Raw genomic sequence first — 25,600 nt, 5'->3', positions numbered from 1 at the left:
TCTATGCCACTGCACTGTGCATCACTGCAGTCTATGCCACTGAACTCTAGGCACTATACTCTACACCACTCTTTGCCACTGCACTCTATGCCACGAGTCTACTCTGCACTCAATGGCATTGCACCACTCTGCATTACTGCACTCTCTGCCACTCTATTGTATGCCACTCTACTCCATTGCACTCTATGCTACTCTACCCCATGCCATTCACTCTAAACAGCTGCACTGTATGCCACTGCCCTCTACTCTGCACCCCCATACTCTACGCCACTGCTGTCTGTGCCACTCTACTCCACTGTACACTGACACTCTAATCTGCAACATGGCACTTTCCGCCACTGTACTGTACACCAATCTACTCTGTACTATTGCATTCTATGCCACTGCACTCTATGCCACTCTACTCTGCATCACTTCACTCTATGCGACTGCCCTCTACAGCACTATACTCTACTCTGCACTGCACTACTCCACACTACGCCACTGCACTCTCTGCCACGCGAGTCTACTCTGCACTCTATACCACTGCACCACTCTACACTACTGCACTCTCTGCCACTCTATTACACTCTACTCTGCCCCACGCCACTCTATGTCACTGCACTCTACGTCAATGCACTCTAAACAACTGCACTGTACCCCACTGCACTGTACTCTGCACCACTGGGCTCTGCGCCACTGCTCCTCTGCCACTCTACTCCACTCCACACCACTATGCCACTAACTTTTAGCCATGCTGAACAGCAGCCACTCTGGTGTACAATATGGCTAATGGTTAAAACACATTAGCAAAGGCAATAACTCTTGCGTAGAGGAGACCTATTGGCTTTGCCAATGTTTGTTAGTATTATGAGGTACTGAGGTTCATGAAATAACTGTGAATGTGTAAGTCCTTATTTTAAACATGCATTAGACACCTTCTCAGGGGTAGTAAGCACTATATAAATACAATTACATTATAATATAGGGTGGTACAAAATGCTCAAATACATTTTGGTTAAATAAAAGAAAGTGCTTCTCAAATACAGATTTGAATAATAAACATTTTATACCTAGTACTAATATGTTTTATAACTCTTTAAAACCACATGCTCCACAGCTCACCTTGGAACACCATTTCAGTACCTCTCTAAAAGAAAATATCTTTGCCATCAGAAAGCTTCAAGTGACTACTTTGGTTAAAGTCAATAGAGGTTTTCAAGCCCCTTTGTATTTGCAGAGTTACCAGTTGCCCACATTTGCATTTCTTTAAGGAACGAGACACTCTGGCAAGAAGGTCTGTTTCTGTTCTGTCTGCCCCTCCCTCAGAGCACAGGAGACTCCCTGCTGTTCAATCCAGCAGGGGAAACTAATCTGCCAGTAATTTCGCTTTACCATCCGTTGTCTTTTTGGTGAAAGGCTAAAATTACGGACAAATGCCGTCTGTTAAGACTTTCATCACTGACAACGGACGGCAGGGCGAAATTACGGGTCTCTTGCCCACGGGCTCCAGGGAACTCACTCCCCTCCCTCCAACTCTCGCCTATGCCGCGCTCCGTGGCTCGGGCCTTGTCCTGTGCTCCTGGGCCCCACGGGTGGTTGTATTCATGTAGCAGAAACTCAGCTCGGAGCACCTGTGAGGGGGCTTCCCTTCAAAACGTTAACTGGGAGATTACAAAATCAGGTGCGCGCTCACCCTCAGCCGCGTGGAGTCCCTCAGGGACCACGTGTATTCACCCAAGCTAGAGTAGGAGGAAGACCGGCCCCCTCAGCGCCGCCTTCCGGCAGAGGTCGACGAGCTCCTCACCCAGGCCCACTGCAGGTGCTGCCATCAGCCTGGCTCTTTCCCTCCCACAGCTTCCGTATCACCCCTTTCTTGTATTCCTATGTTGTTTCTCTGTTCCTATAATTAAAAAATCCTATAAATAAAAGGAAAATAAACACCAAGACAATGAGTTACAAAGCTGCGCACGCTCACAATACAAACATTTGCGCATGCTCAGTTACTTACGCTCGGTTCAGACAGATAATACAGTACAGCCGGTCTGCGCATGCTCAGTAACTCAGACGCATTCTATGGCCAGTCTGCGCATGCTCGATAATTCAACCACTGGGGAACAGTCTGGCTAGTCTGCGCATGCTCAGTGAATCAAACACTGTTGTGTGGTACTGTTCGGCCAGGCTGCGCATGTTCCGACTGACAGACACCTCCCGTCGGACGTCACATCCGGCTGCAGGAGACGGAGGGGTGCTGCAGGCCGTGGTCCTTACCGTAAAATCTCTGGGGGACGCAGTCCTGTGCATCGGCCGTGTAATCCGGAAAGGACTCCGAGGTTAGCGTCGTGGCCTCGAATCATCCAGAGGTGCCATCAGGTTAGTGGTCACTTGGAGCTGCTGACATTAGTTCAATGTTGACATTATTGCCAGGGTGGAGGAAAGAATGTAAATTCATGTTTGAAATTATTGCTACTTAAAAGAAATGTAAATCTGTGCATTTTTAAAATCTCTAAATGCGGCTTTCAAGCCATTCTAGGCTTTAATTGATGGAGTCGGTCTATCTTATACAAAGTGTGCTACACTTTTAAAATAATGACTTTAACAGTCATAGTGCTTTTTGTTACCGGGTGAAACTTTGCTGCACTAAAAATGCACATTTTACTATTGAAAATCCACAGTGCAGGGGAGGACTGCATGCTAGCTTTGTGAGGCAAAACTTCAAGCTTGATTTCTCTAAACAGATCCGATAGAGTGCTCATGGGTCTCTATTCAAGATGATTCCAACATTTAAGGGAACTCTGCACTCTGACATTTAAGCTCATCACAGTGCAAAATTCTATGTCAGGACCGGAGGCTCCGATTATGCTATCTCTTTCTTTACTGAATTTAAACAGCAGCCAATCACACTACATTAAACAAAAAAACTACACATCCCAAGATGCCTATAACACTGAGTCACATGGTCCAATCACCACGAATCCCCTTGTCCTTAACCGGAATCACTCTCTACATAATATTCTCTTTCTTTGCTGCTTCGCAGCAGATAAGTACATGACTTTTATTGCTCTTGTTAAACTGTGGGTATTTGAATGTGTTTGACGCAATTCTGCTTCGCTTACCTGCCATCGGGCATATTGTTTTCGGCGTCTTTAGTTTGTTGATTTTATTTCTGCCTGTGGAGCGGGAACACTGCGCGCCTCACGCAGAGTCTGTTGTTTATTTTTTAGCACGCATTTGGCGTGCACGCGCTATTTCACAAGCCAGATCTCCTTTCCCTGAAGTGACTTTGGAGTTCGGCTCGTGAATTTTAGCGCGTGAAGTCAATTGTGTAGTGCTTGCTCCACAGACTTTAGAAGTGCCTCCCTGGCGCCCAGATTTGGCCTTTCTGGGTTGTAAAATCGATATAGGCAGTGCCTAGAGTGTCATACAGGCAGCTCCCTCCACATATTATTATTTCACTCTTATAATTGTGCCTGTAAGGGGTTTTTACACTCCCCCTTGGTGAAGTCTAACAGTCTTTATATATTTTCTCTTATTTGACTAATACCATGGCTCAATGGAGTGACCAGAATGCAGGATATTATCCTGAAGACACTGATAATAAGTTTGAGGTAAACTTGGTAGAAGCCTTGGACTCAAGGGTTCAGCAATCAGTGAATGATGCCTTGGTGAGTGCGCTAGGTCCCTTTTCAGGTCAGCTGTTTGAATATGCTCACTCTCAAGGCTGGTTAGCGGACAAAACTCCATCTGGCTCACAAGGAGCTAAGCCTAAGACCACCACAAAATCTAAGGCCAAAACAAAGAATCTGGAGAGTTTAGATGTCCCTTCTGTGGATTTGCATGCAGACATGTTCGCAAAACTGCACAAAAAGAGAATAGCAGAGCATAATTATAGTTCAAAAAATGATACGTCTTCTTCAGACAATGATTCCTCGGAGGGGGACTCAGACGAAGGAGTTTCACCAGTTCCCAGCAAGAAATCAAAAAAGCAGTTTTCAACCCCTCAGCTGTTAGATTTTGACCCTTCAGAAATTTTACACCCCAGATCATCTAATTGGCTTCCGTCCTCGGAGGTTGCGCAATATATCCATGCTAACTTGAGAAGGGGTTTTGATAAGGAGGTGCTTTCACGTCTTAGAGCAGAATGTCCTAGATCAGATTTAGATAACAAGGTAACTGACACCCCAGAAATCGACCCTTACCTTCCTAAAAAAGTTTGCGAAAGACCCTAAAAAAGGGCTGGATAGATCTTGGTGTCTTTGCCAAGACAAACTTCTTGATTTGACCGGCACGTTAACTAAAATTCTGGACTTGGCTGTGGTTTCTAAAGAATCAGGCTCACCCGTGGACACAGATGTTTTATTGGGCTGGGCTCTGAGGGCTGTTTGCCAGTTGGGTAATGCTAACTGCGCAACTTCAACTGAGCACAGGAAATCCATCCTTATGCGTATGGATCCTAAGTTGATTGACTTAGCTTCTTCAGAGGCAGGTCCAGCAGCAGAAGGACTACTATTTGGCTCCTCATTCATGAAGGAGTTGGCGAAATGTTGTTATACTTTTTCCACTCTGGATAAAGCGCAGATGTCCCTTAAGAAAGTTTTTAAGAGAGGCCTTTTTACCAGGGCCGGACGTTATGGTGAACGAATGCCCGGCCGAGGTTCTTTTGCTAGTCCCCAACCATATTATCCCAGAGGAAGAGGTTACGGAGATCAGGCCGATTCCGCCTTCTACCCCACTCGTTCCAGAGGAGGTAGATCCAGATTCCGCAGAGGCCCTCGCAGAGGTCAACAAGGAGCGATTCAAGAGTCAACCTACTCTGGTAAGGATTATTCCCCATTCTCAGGTCATTCTTGGGGGCAGAGTGGGTTTGTTTCTAGACAATTGGAGGAAAATTTCGGGGGATCCTTGGGTTCTTCTGACGGTATCAGGTTTGCACCCAGAGTTTCTCAGTATTCCGCTTCAGCTGTCTCCTCCTACTCAAATGAGTTTTTCCCAAGCAAGTCAGTTGTTTATAGATACAGAAGTACAGGCTTTATTGGACAAAGGAGCTGTAGATTTCTCATCTCTACACCCCTCCGGATTTTGCAACCCCATCTTTGTAGTAGACAAGAAGGGCGGGGTCATCGGCTAGTCTGAAATCTAAAAGACTTAAATTCTTGGATTGTGTACAGGCACTTCAAGATGGAGGGGATTCACATGTTGAGAGACATCCTTTTAGAAGGAGACTGAATGGTTCGTCTAGACCTAAAAGATGCTTACCTGTCGATTCTAGTTTTTCCCTCACAGGAGATTTCTCCAATTTCTTTGGAACGGTCATTGTCTGGAGTTCAAAGCCTTACTGTTCAGCCTGTCATCAGCCCCTTGGTGCTTCACAAAACTGTTGAGACCAGTTGTGGAGTGGTTGAGAACCAAGGGGGTCCGGTTAATTATTTATCTGGACGACATCCTAGTGATGGCACAAAATCCCCAGTCTCTGCAGTTGCACTTGAATTGGACCATCAATCTTTTACAGGATTTGGGGTTCTTGATCAATGTGCAGAAGTCATCATTGAATCCGACTCAAGTGATCAAATTTCTAGGTTTCAAGATCGACTCTATACAATCGCAACTGATACTTCCCTCGTTAAAGATTCGCAATATCAAGAGGGAATTAAGATTGGCCCTACCCAGCCCGACCATCTCTCTAAGGAACATTGCCAGATTGGTGGGGCTCTTGGTCTCTTCCATTCAAGCAATCTTCCCAGCCCCTCCTCACTACCGGGCTTTGCAGAGATTGAAAATCAGGCATTTACGGCAGGGCCTTAGTTACTCGGAACTGATTCCCTTAAACACGGAGGTCAGGGAGGAAATTCAGTGGTGGCTCCATAACATGGAGGAATGGAATGGCAGGGCCCTCTTTGGGTCTCACCCGGAGGTGGAGATAGAATCAGACGCCAGTCAATGGGGATGGGGAGCCTGATACGGATCTCTAGTGACTGGGGGTCGTTGGTCAAGGACGGAGCAACTTCTCCACATCAATTGTTTAGAACTCCTGGCATGGTCTTTTGCTATAAAAAGCCTGTCCCCCGTGAAGACAGACTGCTGCTTTCTGCTGAGAATGGACAACATTTCAGCAGTGCGTCAACAAACTTGGGAGAACGAAGTCCAGGGTTCTAGCAGAGATAGCCAAAGAATTCTGGCACTATTGTTTGAATCATCGGTTTAATGCACTCGCAGAATATCTACCGGGAGCCCAGAACACTATTGCGGACTGGAACTCCAGATACCTGATGGATCCCAGCGATTGGAAACTGGATCCGGTTATCTTTCAACAGATAGTAAGGGAATGGGGTCCTTGCGAGGTGGATCTGTTTGCCTCACGCCTCAATGCTCAAATTCCGAAATTCTTCAGCTGGCGCCCGGACCCTCTGGCTCTAGCGACAGATGTGTTTCTGCAGAATTGGGCCCCCTTTCGGAGTTATGCTTTCCCTCCTTTTCTGCTGATCCCCAGGGTCCTGTCTCAGGTCCGGAGACGGAAATCAGACCTTGTAGGAGGCTGGACTGGCTTGTAGTGAGTACCAAGGGGTACTTACACCTTGCACCAGGCCCAGGTATCCCTTATTAGTGTAGAGGGGTGTCTAGCAGCTTAGGCTGATAGAAAAGGTAGCTTAGCAGAGCAGCTTAGGCTGAACTAGGAGACGAGTGAAGCTCCTACAGTACCACTAGTGTCATATACACAATATCATAAGAAAACACAATACACAGATATACTAAAAATAAAGGTACTTTATTTTTATGACAATATGCCAAAAGTATCTCAGTGAGTACCCTCAGTATGAGGATAGCAAATATACACAAGATATATGTACACAATACCAAAATATGCAGTAATAGCAATAGAAAACAGTGCAAACAATGTATAGTCACAATAGAATGCAATGGGAGCACATAGGGATAGGGGCAACACAAACCATATACTCTAGAAGTGGAATGCGAACCACAAATGGACCCCAAACCTATGTGAGCTCGTAGAGGGTCGCTGGGACTGTAAGAAAACAGTGAGGGTTAGAAAAATAGCCCACCCCAAGACCCTGAAAAGTGGGTGCCAAGTGCACCTAAGTTCCCCAAAGAGCACAGAAGTCGTGATAGGGGAATTCTGCCAGAAACAACAACACCAGCAATGCAACAACGATGGATTTCCTGACGAGAGTACCTGTGGAACAAGGGGACCAAGTCCAAGAGTCACGATCAAGTCAGGAGTGGGCAGATGCCCAGGAAATGCCAGCTGTGGGTGCAAAGAAGCTGCCACCGGATGGTAGAAGCTGAGGATTCTGCAAGAACGACAAGAGCTAGAAACTTCCCCTTTGGAGGATGGATGTCCCACGTCGTGAAGAGTCGTGCAGAAGTGTTTTCCCGCAGAAAGACCGCAAACAAGCCTTGCTAGCTGCAAAGGTCGCAGCTAGGGTTTTTGGATGCTGCTGTGGCCCAGGAGGGACCAGGATGTCACCAATTGCGTGAGGAGACAGAGGGGGCGTCCAGCAAGACACAGAGCCCACTCAGAAGCAGGCAGCACCCGCAGAAGTGCCAGAACAGGCACTACGAAGTGGAGTGAACCGGAGCTCACCCGAAGTTGCACAAGAGGGTCCCACGAAGCCGGAGGACAACTCAGGAGGTCGTGCAATGCAGTTTAGAGTGCAGGGGACCCAGGCTTGGCTGTGCACAAAGGAAATCCTCGGTGAGTGCACAGGAGCCGGAGTAGCTGCAAAACACGCGGTTCCCAGCAATGCAGTCTAGCGTGGGGAGGCAAGGACTTACCTCCACCAAACTTGGACTGAAGAGTCACTGGACTGTGGGAGTCACTTGGACAGAGTTGCTGAGTTCAAGGGACCTCGCTCGTCGTGCTGAGAGGAGACCCAGAGGACCGGTGATGCAGTTTTTTGGTGCCTGCGGTTGCAGGGGGGAGATTCCGTCGACCCACAGGAGATTTCTTCGGAGCTTCTAGTGCAGAGAGGAGGCAGACTACCCCCACAGCATGCACCACCAGGAAAACAATTGAGAAGGCGGCAGGATCAGCGTTACAAGGTCGCAGTAGTCGTCTTTGCTACTTTGTTGCAGTTTTGCAGGCTTCCAGCGCGGTCAGCAGTCGATTCCTTGCAGAAGGTGAAGAGAGAGATGCAGAGGAACTCTGATGAGCTCTTGCATTCGTTATCTAAAGAATTCCCCAAAGCAGAGACCCTAAATAGCCAGAAAAGGAGGTTTGGCTACTTAGGAGAGAGGATAGGCTAGCAACACCTGAAGGAGCCTATCAGAAGGAGTCTCTGACGTCACCTGCTGGCACTGGCCACTCAGAGCAGTCCAGTGTGCCAGCAGCACCTCTGTTTCCAAGATGGCTGAGGTCTGGAGCACACTGGAGGAGCTCTGGGCACCTCCCAGGGGAGGTGCAGGTCAGGGGAGTGGTCACTCCCCTTTCCTTTGTCCAGTTTCGCGCCAGAGCAGGGCTGGGGGATCCCTGAACCGGTGTAGACTGGCTTATGCAGAAATGGGCACATCTGTGCCCATGAAAGCATTTCCAGAGGCTGGGGGAGGCTACTCCTCCCCTGCCTGAACACCTTTTTCCAAAGGGAGAGGGTGTAACACCCTCTGTCTGAGGAAGTCCTTTGTTCTGCCTTCCTGGGCCAAGCTTGGCTGGACCCCAGGAGGGCAGGATCCTGTCTGAGGGGTTGGCAGCAGCAGCAGCTGCAGTGAAACCCCTGAAAAGGCAGTTTGGCAGTACCTGGGTCTGTGCTAGAGACCCGGGGAATCATGGGATTGTCTCCCCAATACCAGGATGGCATTGGGGGGGGCAATTCCATGATCTTAGACATGTTACATGGCCATGTTCGGAGTTACCATTGTGAAGCTACACATAGGTAGTGACCTATATGTAGTGCACGCGTGTAATGGTGTCCCCGCACTCACAAAGTCCGGGGAATTTGCCCTGAACAATGTGGGGGCACCTTGGCTAGTGCCAGGGTGCCCACACACTAAGTAACTTAGCACCCAACCTTTACCAGGTAAAGGTTAGACATATAGGTGACTTATAAGTTACTTAAGTGCAGTGTAAAATGGCTGTGAAATAACGTGGACGTTTATTTCACTCAGGCTGCAGTGGCAGGCCTGTGTAAGAATTGTCAGAGCTCCCTATGGGTGGCAAAAGAAATGCTGCAGCCCATAGGGATCTCCTGGAACCCCAATACCCTGGGTACCTTAGTACCATATACTAGGGAATTATAAGGGTGTTCCAGTATGCCAATGTAAATTGTTAAAATTGGTCACTAGCCTGTTAGTGACAATTTGGAAAGAAATGAGAGAGCATAACCACTGAGGTTCTGATTAGCAGAGCCTCAGTGAGACAGTTAGTCATCACACAGGTAAAACATACAGGGCACACTTATGAGCACTGGGGCCCTGGCTGGCAGGGTCCCAGTGACACATACAACTAAAACAACATATATACAGTGAAATATGGGGGTAACATGCCAGGCAAGATGGTACTTTCCTACAGACCTGATTTTGGTGACTCCATTGTGGAGGTCTCAGCCCTGGTTCCCTATCGCTCTTCAGCTGACATGTGCTCGCCCGATGCTCATTCCTCCTCGTCTGAATCTCTTGAGTCTGGAGGGCCTTCAACATCCTCTGATTTTGTCGGAGAAACTGTCATTGATGGCCTGGATGGTTTCAGGTCAAGATGGAAAACCCCAGGCCTTTCGAGAGAAGCTGCAAACTTTATCAAGCAAGCTTGGGCCTCTGGCACTCACAAGAGATATGCTTCTGCATGGCGCAGACGGGATAGTTGGTGCATGGGAAGGAGTAGTAATCCCTTGGAGTCTAGTATTGATCTGATTTTCAATTTTTTAGCTGAACTGGCTTCATCTGGCTTGGCCTATAGAACTGTTAATAACTTCAGGTCAGCTATTCCAGCTGGACACGTTCATGTTGATGGTAAGCCGGTAGGAGAACATCCTTTAGTTTGTAAATTATTGAGGAGTATTCGCCTTTCCAATCCTCCTCAAGCTAAATAATTATTCTTATGGGATGTATACATTATTTTAAGATTTTTAGACTGTTTGCCTTGTAATAGGTATTTAACCCGTAAACCGCTTTCAGCGAAATTAACCATGTTACTCTGTTTGATTTCATGTAAGAGGGTCTCTGATGTAAAGGCTTTGGATTTGTCTGGCAGGGTATACTCTCCCGCGGGTGTTACTTTCATCATTAACAGAAGGACTAAAACTAATTGCAGGTCAGTAACGTATCCTGTGTATCCAGATAATTCAAAACGTTGTGTTGTGCAATGTTTAAAGGATTATGAGGTGGTTACTGGAGAATTCAGACAATATTCTGAGGGACAATTATTGATTTCTTTACAGAAACCTTTTAAGTCAGTCTCCTCTGCCACTCTCTCGAGATGGATAAAATGGTTAATGAGTGAAGCAGGTATCAATATCAGTCATTTTGGCTCCCATTCTGTTAGTGGAGCTATGGCCTCTAAAACTTATGCTCTAGGTTCAAGATTGGAAGAAATCATGAAGACGGCAGACTGGTCATCTGAATGCACATTTAGAAAGTTTTATCATAAACCTGTAGTAGATGTTGCATCTGTGGTAATTGATCAAGCTTTAAACTAGCATAATCGGAGCCTCCGGTCCTGACACAGAATACAAAAATTTCTAGCTTACGCGTCAAGAATTTTCAATTCTATTAAGGACACGCAGGCGAGGATTATCCCTCCCTTAAAAGCATAATATGGATATGTTAAAATACATACAATTTTGTGGATTTGATATGGTTATTATGCCCTCCCTTGTTTACCTGTGGGAAGTTTTAAAATATTTCTGGATTTTATAACAACATGAGAAGTTACCTTTTTTCATTGTTTTTTCAGGTTCTGATCAGAAGAATTCCTGATTTTATGGTGTGTTGAACATTGATGGAGCTGTTCCTTTGTACCAGTTACAGAAAGTTGGGCACGTTTTTTTCCAATTCCGGTTGAATTGGCATGGATGTCTGTTTTGATTTGAAGAGTCTGGATTCATCCTTTTCGAAAAGAAGTTCAAGAAGGAGTTGCAAGGTTATCTGTTCGATCAAAGAAAAAGGATATTACGTAGAGAGTGATTCCAGTTAAGGACAAGGGGATTCGTGGTGATTGGACCATGTGACTCAGTGTTATAGGCATCTTGGGATGTGTATTTTTTTTGTTTAATGTATTGTGATTGGCTGCTGTTTAAATTCTGTAAAGAAAGAGATAGCATAATCCTCGCCTCCGTTTCCTTAATAGGATTGAAAATTCTTGACGCGTAAGCTAGAATTTTTTTTACTTATAACACACATTATTACGGGCAAATTGATGACCACACAAATAATTCCTTTTCTTTCCAATTAGCCTAGTTATCCAAGCAGAAAAAAATAATCTTGAAGGGGAAAAAGTGCACATGTTGGCTGGACCAGAAGGGAATGAGGCTTCATTTTTGCTGCAGCTAAGATGTCCATTTGCTTCACTTAGAGGAAAGCCATTCTAGAAGTTAGTTGTAGGCAGGGCCAATTAATCAATTGTATCATAGTTTCTGTTTATCCATCTTCAAGCATAATGAATGTTTAATTGCCACTGTGTCCTTCATATCTTTGTAATGTTTTTATGGTTTTAAGTTCGACTTGTACATGCAGCCAGTTCCTAATAGTGTTTTAATGTAGATTATTACAACTAAGCTGTGTTTATTTTATTCCAATGAAATTAATTTTTTTCTCAATTTAACAGGTGTACAACAGACATCAAGAGAAGAGAAGTTGATTTTATTTTAAAAGCGAGAAGGACTCACCATAAAAAAGCAGTGCCTGTGTTGTCCAAAATAACATCTTCACATGCCAGAAATAGTCCCAGGAAAATGTCTTTTTACGTACACATTATAAACGTGTTTGGCTTTTTTCAGTCGCATATATCTGTTGGAACAGGTAAAGGTGCACATGAAGTACAGACTTTAAGGAATTATATGAGCAAAATTTGTCCTCTGTCTTATATGCAACACATGTGAGGACTCTTTGAAAATGGAGCAACATCTAGTAGTACGTCTGACTGATGAGCAGCCACATAAATGTACTGAATGTGACAAGGCCTTTAAGACACCACAGAGTTTAAAACAGCATCAGATAACCCACACTGATGAAAGACCATACCAATGTACTGAATGTCAAAAAGCATTCAAATCAAAATGTGCGCTTACGGTACACCAGCAAATCCACTTCGGGGTGAAACCATACACATGTACTGAATGTGCCAAGGCATTTAGAACAAAGGAGAAGCTAATAGTGCACCAGAGAACCCACACAGATGAAAGACCATACCAGTGTACAGAATGTCAAAAAGCATTCAAAGTGAAATGTGTCCTTACGGTACATCAGCAAATCCACTCTGGAGTGAAACCATATACATGCCCTGAATGTGCCAAGGCATTTAGCACAAAGGCTTATCTGATGGTGCATCAGAGAACCCACACAGATGAAAACCCACATGTGTGTACCAAGTGTAACCAGTTCTTTAAAACAGAAATGAATTTAATTTTGCATCAAAGTACCCACTCTGCAGTGATGCAATTTAAATGTACTGAATGTGGTAAGGCCTTTAGGACAAAACAGAATTTAAAACGGCATCAGATAACCCACATTGATGAAAGACCATACCAATGTACTGAATGTCAAAAAGCATTCAAATTAAAATGTGTGCTTATGGCACATCTGCAAATCCACTCTGGGGTGAAACCATATACATGTCTTGAATGTGACAAGTCTTTTACAATAAAGAACAATCTAATAGTGCATCAGAGAACACACACAGATGAAAAACCACATGTGTGTACCAAGTGTGACCAGTTCTATAAAACAGAAATGAATCTAATGCTGCATCAAAGTACCCACTCTGCAGAGAGACCATTTAAATGTACAGAATGTGACAAGGCTTTTAGGACAGTAACATGCCTAAAAGTACATCGGAGAATCCACAGCGGGGAAAAACCATATAATTGTACAGAATGTGGCATGGCTTTTAGGACAAGTGGGGAAGTAATGGTACACCAGAGACGCCACTTTGAAGAAAGGCCATTTAAATGTACTGAATGTGACAAGTCGTTCAAAGTAAAACAGCGTCTAATGCTACACCTGAGAACCCACACTCAGGACAAACCATATAAATGTACTGAATGTGACAAGGCCTTTAGGTCGAACAATTACCTAATAAGACACCGTGTAACCCACTCCATGGAAAGACCCTATGAATGTACTGAATGTGGCAAGACTTTTAAGGTGAAACAATTGCTGATGCTACATCAGAGAATTCACACTGGTGAAAAACCACATAAATGTGGCAGATGTGATCAGAGTTTTAAATCAAAAGTACTGTTAATGCTACATCACAGAGATCACACTGGTGAAAAGCCATTTAAATGTATGGTGTGTGATAAGGATTTAAAGACAAAAGGCAACCTAGTGACTCATCAGAGAATCCACACAGGTGAAAAACCATACAGTTGTACTGAATGTAGCAAGGCATTTAGAACTGTAGGTGCATTAAGAATGCATCAAACAATCCACTCCAACGAGAGACCATTTAAATGTATTCAATGTGGGAAAGCTTTTAAAAGAAATTCAGTGCTAAAACTACACCAGAAAATTCATGCTGGGGAAAGATCCTAGACATGTATAGAATGTGACAAGGTTTTCAAGAAGAAGAAATGGCTAGAGCAACATCTGAAACACACAGCGTTAAAAAACGACGTAAATGTATTAAATATGACCAGGCGAGCGTATCTAAAGGAAAGTTAATGCTATATCAGTTAATATACTCTGGTACGTAATGAATGACTAACTATTTTCTTTCAGGAGGCATCATGGACCACAGTGATATGTCTATGGAAAACTAACTGCATCATTTTTTTTTTTTATAAAAGGTACTGATAGATATTTATGTGTACAAAATCCATTGGTAAACCTGCATGTATGGTATGCAAAACGAGACACATTACCGAAAGCCGTTCAATCCAAGGAAAAACAGGCAACAGAAGCATTAAACGACCGCTAAAAGGTTAGAAAACAGAGCAACGGAAAATAAATGTTAGTTGAAAAGGGTGGAAATATCATGTAACATGTTGATCAGAAATGCTCATGTTAGTGCCATGTGGTTAAACCTACATTCCATATACAAACAACCTTAATTGCTGCCAAAGCCAGAGGCATTACAACTCTTGTAGAATGGACAGGCATTCAGGAACATGGCCTAGTCATAGTTACAGAACTGCAAGAAGTGACAAACATAACGGGCACCCATTCATAATCAATAAAAATATTGTTTTCCAGGAATCTAGACACAGCTGTAAAAGAATTACACGTATACTAGTATTCTAACACAAATAGGTGTGATGGGTGGCATTCTTTCACAAATCTCACCCCTGGTAATTAATTTAGCAGCATTGAAGTTCATCGATTTATTTATTTTTTCTTTATCCTTTATGCCACTCTAGAAAGAGGAGCAAGGCATGCTGTGGAGTAAGACAGTGAGTGAAAGCATTTATGCAGCAGTCGAACAGTAATAAAGTGAAAACACAACACAAGAAAAATCGCACACCAGCATAGAAAAATAGAGTAGACTGTAATCAATTGTCACCACAATGACAAAAACCCAATCACTGGAACCAGAGTCATGATTTTTTAAAGCAACTAATCATGCCTAAAACAACAAAGCGCCAACCATGAGCATTTAGTCACGCAAGATTGGAACAAAGTTGAAACTTAAGGCCAACTGCGATGGAACATGTTCAGATACAAGCAGTGGATTGGACCCAGTCTCAGCTTAGCTTCGGACTTAGAATAACTTTTGAAGGAAACTATCTGTGAGGGTAAAGTTCAGTGGGAAAAATAGCTAGTGGTGTCTGAGGAGGAGGCGTCATCATCGGAAGCTGCAAACGTAATACAATCTCTGGCCATGAGGTGTGCCCATGTCCACCAGGCTCTTTGCATTTGCAAATTACCCCTTTGCCCGAGGAACAAGAGGCAAGGGGAGCTGAGGGAGTAGAGATGGGCATATGAATGGATTATGGCATGCACATTGCTTTGCTGTACATGGATGACCTCTTGCTATTCCTTAGGACAGAAGCACTGAAAATGTTACTCTGCTACCATTTCCACTCAAGAGCACATCTTCCAGTTTATTATTAATCCTCTATGGCTGAATGGACATACCCTATGAGGGTAAGGCATGACACATCGCAAAGTCATCTAAAATGACACTAATGGGTAATTTTTTGAATAACTGTTACATATAGATAAGAATATCTGTGGAATATTTATCAACAAAAGAGAGTGTTGGAACTTGCTAAATTCTTGATCAGGATCTAAGCGAGCATAGACCTGTCCATGATAGACTGACTGAGGCCAGCATTGGCCATTATTACGGGTCCGACTGAGGGGAGTCATTATGGAATTTCATTCCACCGAATTTCAAGTGGGGTGTGTTTGTCCACACCTGATTTTCCAGGTAAGGGAGAACCAGACCCTTCTTTACTCTGTAATAATTACACATGGTACAATCACATCAGGCTTTGGCTGCATGCACTACCAAGCCTATTTCGCTGGTGTTTTTTTCAACATGTACTTTCCTGCCAGTAAGAACATTACTCTCCCCCTTGCCCCCACACCTCCTCCATCCATCCCACCTGGGGATCATTGCATTTATTTAACACCTACTAAAAGCAGGTGATACATGCATGTGTTAAACCCCATGGAACTGCAAATTCTATGTGCAATTACACAAAGGAAAAATTGGCCCATGCAGTAATTCCCCATTCCATGATGCAACTGGACAGTACTGAATGAAATTTTCACCAGTTTGCATCAAGAATTTTCAATTCTTTTAAGGACACGGCGATGAGGATTATGCTTCTTAAACTTTACTGAAACCTAGAGTGACTCCTCTTTCTTTTTCTTTGTTGCTGCAGCCATAGCTAAGTACTATCTTTCTATCACCTACACTCTCATGTGTTATTATTGTATAAATATGTTGTTGACATACTCATTGTGGATAAAATGTTGAGCTATAGCCAAGTAAGCTTTATTATTGTGCCCGATTTCTGACCAGCACTTGGTACTTTGCCACCCTGTCCGCGTTCGGATTCTCTCTACTGGCGGCTTGCTTTTGCAGACACTGCCTTTGGTGGGTGTGTCCCCGAGACATTCAGGAGTGGTGTGCAGAGTCTGCACATGACTCATTGGATCAGGGGCAAGACTGATTTGCATATAGCTGGGTTCAATCTGAGGTGGTATGATGTGAAAAATAACAATGGTTTGGGATGCGGACACAAGTAATTACCAGTTACTGAGATCAATGCCAGCATTCCATCCATCACTTTTTTTTGTATACCAACAAATCCTGGCACACCACTCTTTACAGAACCAACCCAGAATGACTGCTCCTCTTTCTTTGCCAATAAATACAGAGGGCCATATGTTCAAACTATTTTTGTGGTCGGAAACAGACCAATGGGACCGTTTCTGAATGCAAAAATGTTTTTACATATGTACAAGTCACAAATTGCGATTCAGTATTTAGAATGGGTGTTCTTAGAATGTCCCTTCAAAATACTGAATCTGAATAGGATGTATGACTGTTTTGCAACCGAATTACGGTTGAAAACCTTAAAAATTACTGATCCCTTTAAGGAGTAACCATTGGCAAATGAGAAGATCGAATTTGGACCCCTTCCTCTTTGAGAATGGAAAACCATAAGTTATTTGACATCAGGCAGTGGTCCCATTGACCACTGCTTTGCATAAAAAAAAAAAAAACTTCAGAGTTTTAAACGCACCCTGTTCTTCTTTAAGAAAATGGGCTACTTAAAAAAAAAAATGTTTTTTATTATAAAGCAGTAACAGACACGGTGGTCTGCTGACCTCAGCATGCCACCACCCCTATGATGGCTGCAATTTCTGATAGGTAGCAAACTACGATCAACCTCTTTAATATTTATGAGGTAGGTTGGTTTGTGACCCATTAGGAATCGCTATCTAATATATGGAAGTTTTCATACAATTGAAATTGCAATTTCCTAATTATGATTCTGTAAGAATCACAATTACTAAATTTTGTACGTGTGCTGCAAAGATTCTTTAACATCGCTTGTCCATGAACCAATACGCCTGATTCAGCCAACTGCTCCACAAGAACCAGGACTTGATCCACCAATCCGTAGCAAAACAATGTTGGTTCTTGGCCCCTGCTAACACTGTTTGCGATTGAGCGGGCTTATCTGGACCCATACTGCCCCCACAATTTGCTGCATCGATGGACGCTGCCCCTGTCCCCTGCCGCTCACTTTCCATACCAAATGTCCAGAAGGAAGGCTGCTCGTCAACTTGCATTCTCAGAGGCTGTCGGGGACTGAGTTATTGTCTTTGCTTTCTTTTACTTCTCCATGCTGCCTGTTAGACTTTTCATCCTTGGCGTGGCCTCCCTTAACTTTTTGCCTCTGTTTCCCAGGTTGTTGATGTGTGCTGGACTCTGCTTTTGCTGTTTTTGTTACGCTAAAGTGCAAGTGCTCCTTTACAAAATGTGTATTAGTTTAGCCATGATTGGCATATTTGATTTATTACTGGTTGTGCCACCCACATAAATAGCTTTGTAATCCATGTCTCAGACCTGCCACTGCAGTGCCACTGCAGTGTCTGTGTGTACAGTTTTAAGTGCAAAGTCGACTTGGCAAGTGTACCCACTTGCCAGGCCTAAACCTTCCCTTTTTATGGGCGAGCGCAAAGCACTCTGTCCATTCTGTAATCTCTCTTTGGGCTTCAAACCACGCCCATGTCACGTCAGTCACTTACATTGGTTTGTGGGCTTGCCTTTTAAAATCCGCTTTCATTTGTGAAAGGCATGCATACGTCATGCCTTTTCCGGTGTTTAGCCCACCTACACAGCACCGGTAAACTACTAAAAACACGCTAGGCTTGATGTTTTTAGCCTCGGGTCTGGACTACTTTACCTGTTTATTTTCCACGCAGCTTGATCACGCTGCATTTTACATAGCGGATCGCGCTGCGTTTTTGTTTTCTTTACAACGCTAATAGCTCTAACTCGAGCAAACGCGAGACCCATTGCATTGAAAATGCATGTCTTACATGTAAGGCACCACTAAGGTAGGCCCTAGGTAGCCCCAAGGGCAGGGGTGCAGTGTATGGTTAAGGTAGGACATATAGTAATGTGTTTTATATGTCCTGACAGTGAAATATTGCTAAATTCGTTTTTCACTGTTGCAAGGCCTGTCCCTCTCATAGGTTAACATGGGGGCTACCTTTAAATATGATTAAAGTGTAGATTCCCTTTGGGAGAGGATGGACATGTGGAGTTTGGGGTCTCTTGAAAATGCCACTTTTAGAAAGTGAGCATTTTCTTGCTTATGCCATCTCTGTGACTCTGCCTGTTTGTGGATTCCCTGGCTGGTTGCACCTCACACTAGACAGTGACACAAAGGGAGCTGGGGTGTAGTCTGCATTTCCTGATGAGCCATCTGTGCTAGGAGGGAGGGGAGGAGTGGTCACTCACACCTGAAAGGGCTGTGCCTGCCCTCACACGATGCAGTGTGCAACCCCCTGGCCCAGTCAAGAGAGACTTTCCTTTGAAGTAGGCCTACTTCAAAGGAGAAAATGGGTATAAGAAGGGCACCCAAAACCACAGACTTTAGAACACTTCTGGAAACCAAGAGGAACCTCTGCCTGGAGAAGATCTGAAGAGCTGAGGAAGAAGAGCTGCCCTGCCTGTGACTGCTTTGTGGAGCTATCCTGCAGTTGCTGCTTCTGCCAGAGTAAGAGGGCAAAGACTGGACTTTGTGTGCCTTCCATCTTGCGAAGATCTCCAAGGGCTTGATTTAGAGCTTGCCTCCTGTTGTTGGAAGTCTCAGGGACAGCAAAGACTTCTCTCTGCCAGCACCTGGAGTCTCTGGAGAGACTCCTACTCTGCCAAGTGGTGCCCATCCAGTTCCTGGGACCCTGAAAGGAGAAGCTGGCAGCCTAAGAGGAAGAAATCCACACACAGAACGCAGTGCGGGGAAAAGATCGACGCAACTCCGCTCTGTGGCTGAAAAATCACTGCGCCGCCGGCTTCGCGTCTGAAAATTGAAGCTCGCCTGCAACTCGACTGGTAGATCAACGCACGGAGCTGGAGAAATGACGCACAGCATCGCTGACGGAGGCTGGTGAGATCGTAACCCGCGCTGCATGGTTTTCGGATCATTGTGCAGCTGGATTTCCAACGCAAACACCGCTGGGCGTGTAAAAACAACGCAAGGCATGCCCGGACCCGAGAGTGCTGACCCGATCGACGCATCGTTCTCCTGTGGAGAGAAGAAACGATACGCCTGACCCGACGAAAGGAGAAACGATACAAGGTCTTGCTCGTGAGTGAAATTGATGCATCGCAAGCCCTTTTTGACGCACACTCCGTGCTGGGTTATTTTTGACGCACCCAAGGTACATTTTCACACTAACAGTGTTAGTGTGTGTTTAAAACTACATGAAGACTCTTTTTGCTTTTTAATTGATAAGTATTGTGGATTTTTGTCGTTTTGGTCTTGTTTTGTTTAGATAAATATTTCCTATTTTTCTAAACCTGTGTTGTGTCATTTTGTAGTGTTTTCATTGAGTTACTGTGTGTGTTGGTACAAATATTTTACACCTAGCACTCTGAAGCTAAGCCTACTGCTTGTGCCAAGCTACCAAGGGGGTAAGCAGGGGTTAGCTGAGGGTGATTCTCTTTTACCCTGACTAGAGTGAGGGTCCTTGCTTGGACAGGGGGTAACCTGACTGCCAACCAAAGACCCCATTTCTAACACTGCCACTTCCTTCGTAGGACTCCTCCTTCCCACCTTCATCCCTACTACACCCCCACTACCTAACAGCAATGTCTACCAAGCAGGTAAAAGCTCGAGCCAACAATTACAAGATTATTTACCTGCCCAAAAGAGCTGCACACAATCTCTCCCAAACTGAAATGACTGATTTACTTGCTAGCTATAATACTTCAACCTCCCCACCATCACCAGACAACACAACATTCACTATTCCCACCATCTCCTTGGTCGGAACCACACCAAAACAGTTACTTCAGAGCTGTGTTGCATGGTTCACAGCTGACAAGCTGCAACAAAACACAAGCTGGAAATATCCGATACCATTACTTACTACAACCATGGCCTAATCCTCACTAAGGTCTAGTTGATTGACACTTCTCACACCATTCTCACTCTTCTGCACCCCCTCACTATTCTATTTTCACGAATGATAGGCTGCCTGTAGAGTAAGGGGAGATGTCTCTGCCATCTTCAGAAAGTCCCTTCAATGCAGGGTAGCTCTTTCTCTACACTTGAATACCTTAATCTGGAACTTCATGTGTAGCACAACTCCCCTTTCAGGATTAACTCCTTTCTCTGGTAATACGACTAGAATTTGGAACTAGCTACCTCCAAACTTTTGCACCACCATCTCTTTCTGTACCTTCAAAATAGACCTTAGAACTGTTCTCTTCCAAAGACTTTTTTCTCAATAATCTGTCTTTGCCAAGCTCCCCACCAGGTATATGCCCTCACATTTAATGTTGTGACCCTGACTGTTACAGGACACTCTTGAGAGTTATAACAAACTTTCCGCTTTAACTCAGTAAATATGTGTTCGATGGCATCTGTCGCTGTAGATACGCATGTTTTGCATAGCTCGCCATCTGGTGTTGGGTCGGAGTGTTACAAGTTGTTTTTCTTCGAAGAAGTCTTTCGAGTCACGGGACTGAGTGACTCCTCCTTTTGTCTCCATTGCGCATGGGCGTCGACTCCATCTTCGATTGTTTTTTTTCCGCCATCGGGTTCGGACGTGTTCCTGTCGCTCCGAGTTTCGGAACGGAAAAACAGCTAAATTTCGGAAGATTTTCGTCGGTATTGTTGCGTTCGGGATCGGCGTAGTTAGAATCAACACCGCATCGAAGATCGAAGAGCTCCGGAGCCCTTCGGGGTAGTTTTCGATCCCCCGTCGGGAGCCTGCTCGGCCCGACCGCGTGTAGAAGACCGCCGATGGAACGGACCCCGTTCCGTTTCTGTCCCAAATGCCACAAAAAATACCCCTATTCAGACCAACACTTGGTCTGTAACCTGTGCCTGTCACCTGAGCACAGTGAAGACACTTGCGAGGCCTGTCGTGCGTTCCGGTCCCGAAAAACACTCCGAGACCGTCGAGCCAGAAGACTTCAAATGGCGTCCACGCCGACAGCGCACCGAGAGTTCGAGGTACAGGAAGAGGAAGAAACCTTTTCGATACACGAATCGGACTCCGAGGAATTCGACGATCCACGAACCGTGAGTAAGACGTCGAAAACCACTCATAAGAAGATTGTCAAGGCCCAGGGGACGCCACTGCCACCAGGCCATGGCTCCACCCATAAATTCGGTGACCGACCGTCGGCACCGAAAAAGGCCCAATCAGTGCCGAGACCGTCCGACTCCGGTCGAGACACCGGCACGCAGCCTTCTCAGGACCGAGAAAGTGCTGGAGGCATACATCGACACCGAGATAGCGGTGTAGACACGGCTCGACGCCGAGACAGCGTCACCGATGAAGATCGACGCCGAGATGTTTCGACTCCGAAAAAGAAAAAAGTCACCTCGGAGCCGAAAAAAGATGCAGACAGGGTTTCGGTGCCAAAACAACCTGCAACCGACCCAGTTTCAGGCTCTTATACCGAAGAGCAATCAATGACCTCCCAAATGCGAAAGCATAGGTTTGAGGAAGACCTGCAATCCACCGATGTAGACCATACGCAGAAACGTATTTTTATACAGCAGGGGACAGGAAAGATAAGCACCCTTCCCCCTATTAGGAGAAAGAGAAGACTGGAATTTCAAACTGACCAAACACCACAAACAAAAATGGTGAAAAGGGTTACTCCGCCACCCTCTCCTCCACCTATAATTCACGTCTCACCAGCACAAACTCCATCACATTCCCCGGCTCACACCACCATGAGCCAAGGTGACCAGGATCAGGACGCATGGGACTTATACGACGCCCCTGTGTCAGATAACAGTCCAGAGGCATACCCTACAAAGCCATCACCACCAGAAGACAGTACTGCATATTCTCAGGTGGTGGCTAGAGCAGCACAATTCCACAATGTAAGCCTCCACTCAGAACAAGTCGAGGATGACTTTCTATTCAACACCCTCTCCGCCACCCACAGCTCCTACCAAAGCCTGCCTATGCTCCCTGGTATGCTTCGGCACGCAAAAGACATCTTTAAGGAGCCGGTCAAAAGTAGGGCAATCACACCAAGGGTGGAAAAAAAGTATAAAGCGCCTCCTACAGACCCTATTTTCATAACTTCACAGCTGCCACCAGATTCTGTCGTTGTAGGAGCAGCTAGGAAGAGGGCCAACTCCCACACATCTGGGGATGCACCACCCCCAGATAAGGAAAGCCGCAAGTTCGATGCAGCTGGAAAGAGAGTCGCAGCACAAGCTGCAAACCAGTGGCGCATCGCTAACTCACAGGCACTTCTTGCGCGCTATGACAGAGCCCATTGGGATGAGATGCAACATCTCATTGAACATCTACCCAAAGACCTACAAAACAGGGCAAAGCAAGTGGTTGAGGAAGGACAGAACATTTAAAACAACCAGATACGCTCCTCCATGGACGCAGCAGACACAGCTGCAAGAACAATAAATACATCTGTGACCATCAGAAGGCATGCATGGCTACGAACGTCTGGGTTTAAACCAGAGATTCAGCAGGCAGTTCTCAATATGCCATTCAACGAAAAAGAACTGTTCGGTCCAGAAGTGGACACGGCGATTGAGAAACTTAAAAAGGACACGGACACTGCTAAAGCCATGGGCGCACTCTACTCCCCGCAGAGCAGAGGAAATTACAGCACCTTCCGCAAAACACCCTTTAGAGGGGGGTTTCGGGGTCAGGCCACACAAGCCAGCACCTCACAGGCAACACCATCCAGTTACCAGGGACAGTACAGGGGAGGCTTTCGGGGCCAATATAGAGGAGGGCAATTCCCTAGGAATAGGGGAAAATTTCAAAGCCCCAAAACCCCTACAACTAAGCAGTGACTCACATGTCACTCACCCCCTCCACACAACACCAGTGGGGGGAAGAATAGGTCATTATTACAAAGCATGGGAGGAAATCACTACGGACACTTGGGTTCTAGCAATTATCCAAAATGGTTATTGCATAGAATTTCTACAATTCCCTCCAAATATACCACCAAGAGCACAAAATTTATCAAAACATCATTCCGAGCTCCTGGAGATAGAAGTTCAAGCACTATTGCAAAAGAACACAATCGAGTTAGTACCAAACACACAAATAAACACAGGAGTTTATTCACTGTACTTCTTAATACCAAAGAAGGACAAAACGCTAAGACCAATCCTAGACCTAAGAATACTAACCACATACATCAAATCAGACCACTTTCACATGGTCACACTACAAGAAGTGTTACCATTGCTGAAACTACACGACTACATGACAACATTAGACCTCAAAGACGCGTATTTCCATATACCAATACATCCATCGCACAGGAAATACCTAAGGTTTGTATTCAAAGGAATACACTACCAATTCAAGGTACTGCCTTTCGGTTTAACAACCGCACCAAGAGTCTTTACCAAATGTCTAGCAGTAGTCGCTGCACACATCAGAAGGCAGCAAATACATGTATTCCCGTATCTAGACGACTGGCTAATCAAGACCCATTCGTTAATAACGTGCTCACACCACACAAATCAAATCATACAAACCCTCTACAAACTAGGGTTCACAGTCAACTTCGCAAAATCCAACATTCTGCCGCGCAAGGTACAACAATACCTAGGAGCCATAATAAACACAACAATAGGAGTAGCCACTCCAAGTCCACAAAGAATTCAAAATTTCAACAACATCATACAACGCATGTATCCAACACAAAAAATACAAGCAAAGATGATATTACAACTCCTAGGCATGATGTCTTCATGCATAGCCATTGTCCCAAACGCAAGACTGCACATGAGGCCCTTACAACAGTGCCTAGCATCACAGTGGTCACAAGCACAGGGTCACCTTACAGATCTGGTGTTAATAGACCGCCAAAGTTACCTCTCGCTTCTATGGTGGAACAATATAAATTTAAACAAAGGGCGGCCTTTCCAAGACCCAGTGCCACAATACGTAATAACAACAGATGCTTCCATGACAGGGTGGGGAGCACACCTCGATCAACACAGCATACAAGGACAATGGAACGTACATCAAACAAAACTGCATATAAATCACCTAGAACTGCTAGCAGTTTTTCAAGCACTAAAGGCTTTTCAACCAATAATAGTTCACAAATACATTCTCGTCAAAACAGACAACATGACAACAATGTATTATCTAAACAAACAAGGGGGGACGCACTCAACGCAATTGAGCCTGCTGGCACAAAAGATATGGCGTTGGGCAATTCACAACCAAATTCGCCTAATAGCACAATTTATCCCAGGAATTCAGAATCAACTCGCAGACAATCTCTCTCGAGATCACCAACAGGTCCACGAATGGGAAATTCACCCCCAAATTCTGAACACTTACTTCACGCTCTGGGGAACACCTCAAATAGACTTGTTTGCGACAAAAGAGAACGCAAAATGCCAAAACTTCGCATCCAGATACCCACACAGGCAGTCCCACGGCAATGCCCTATGGATCAACTGGTCAGGGATATTTGCCTACGCTTTTCCTCCTCTCCCTCTCCTTCCTTATCTGGTAAACAAACTCAGTCAAAACAAACTCAAACTCATATTAATAGCACCAACTTGGGCAAGGCAACCCTGGTACACAACGCTGCTAGACCTATCAGTAGTACCCCACATCAAACTGCCCAACAGGCCGGATCTGTTAACACAACACAACCAAACGATCAGACACCCAGATCCAGCATCGCTGAATCTAGCAATCTGGCTCCTGAAATCCTAGAATTCAGACACTTACAACTTACCCAAGAATGTATGGAAGTCATAAAGCAAGCCAGAAGGCCATCCACCAGGCACTGCTATGCCAGTAAATGGAAGAGGTTTGTTTGCTACTGCCATATTAATCAAATCCAACCATTACACGCAACCCCAAAACATGTAGTGGGTTACTTGCTTCACTTACAAAAATCTAACCTAGCTTTCTCTTCCATTAAAATACACCTTGCAGCAATATCTGCATACCTGCAGCCTACCTATTCAACTTCCCTATATAGGATACCAGTCATTAAAGCATTCATGGAGGGCCTTAAAAGAATTATTCCATCAAGAACACCACCTGTTCCTTCATGGAACCTAAATGTTGTCTTAACTAGACTTATGGGTCCACCTTTTGAACCCATGCACTCCTGCGAAATACAGTTCCTAACATGGAAGGTTGCATTTCTCATCGCCATTACCTCTCTAAGAAGAGTAAGCGAGATTCAGGCGTTTACAATACAATAACCTTTTATACAACTACACAAAAATAAGGTCGTCCTAAGGACTAATCCTAAATTTCTACCAAAAGTTATTTC

At 44.9% G+C, this 25,600-nt stretch overlaps 1 protein-coding gene across 4 annotated transcripts in view; it reads left to right on the top strand.

Moving 5' to 3' along the window:
* The first annotated feature begins 2,178 nt into the window (after window positions 1–2,178).
* Window positions 2,179–25,600, top strand: part of LOC138296858 (zinc finger protein 268-like) — a 57,302-nt gene continuing 33,880 nt past the window's right edge. The window contains exons 1-2 of one of the 4 annotated variants that reach the window (XR_011203914.1): window positions 2,179–2,352; window positions 11,750–15,514. Coding sequence is in view for 2 of the 4 variants with exons in the window: in XM_069236342.1 (XP_069092443.1) it covers window positions 12,037–13,677 (1,641 nt within the window). In the remaining 2 variants the exon portion in view is untranslated. Of the gene's footprint in view, window positions 2,353–10,879; window positions 16,808–25,600 lie in introns of those variants that run through there. The other 3 variants (XR_011203913.1, XM_069236342.1, XM_069236343.1) reach the window with 3 other exon arrangements.

The sequence above is a fragment of the Pleurodeles waltl genome, chromosome 5, assembly GCF_031143425.1.
Source record: "Pleurodeles waltl isolate 20211129_DDA chromosome 5, aPleWal1.hap1.20221129, whole genome shotgun sequence".
In the NCBI taxonomy this organism is placed as follows: Eukaryota; Metazoa; Chordata; class Amphibia; order Caudata; family Salamandridae; genus Pleurodeles; species Pleurodeles waltl.
This window is presented reverse-complemented; position numbering and strand designations above follow the sequence as displayed.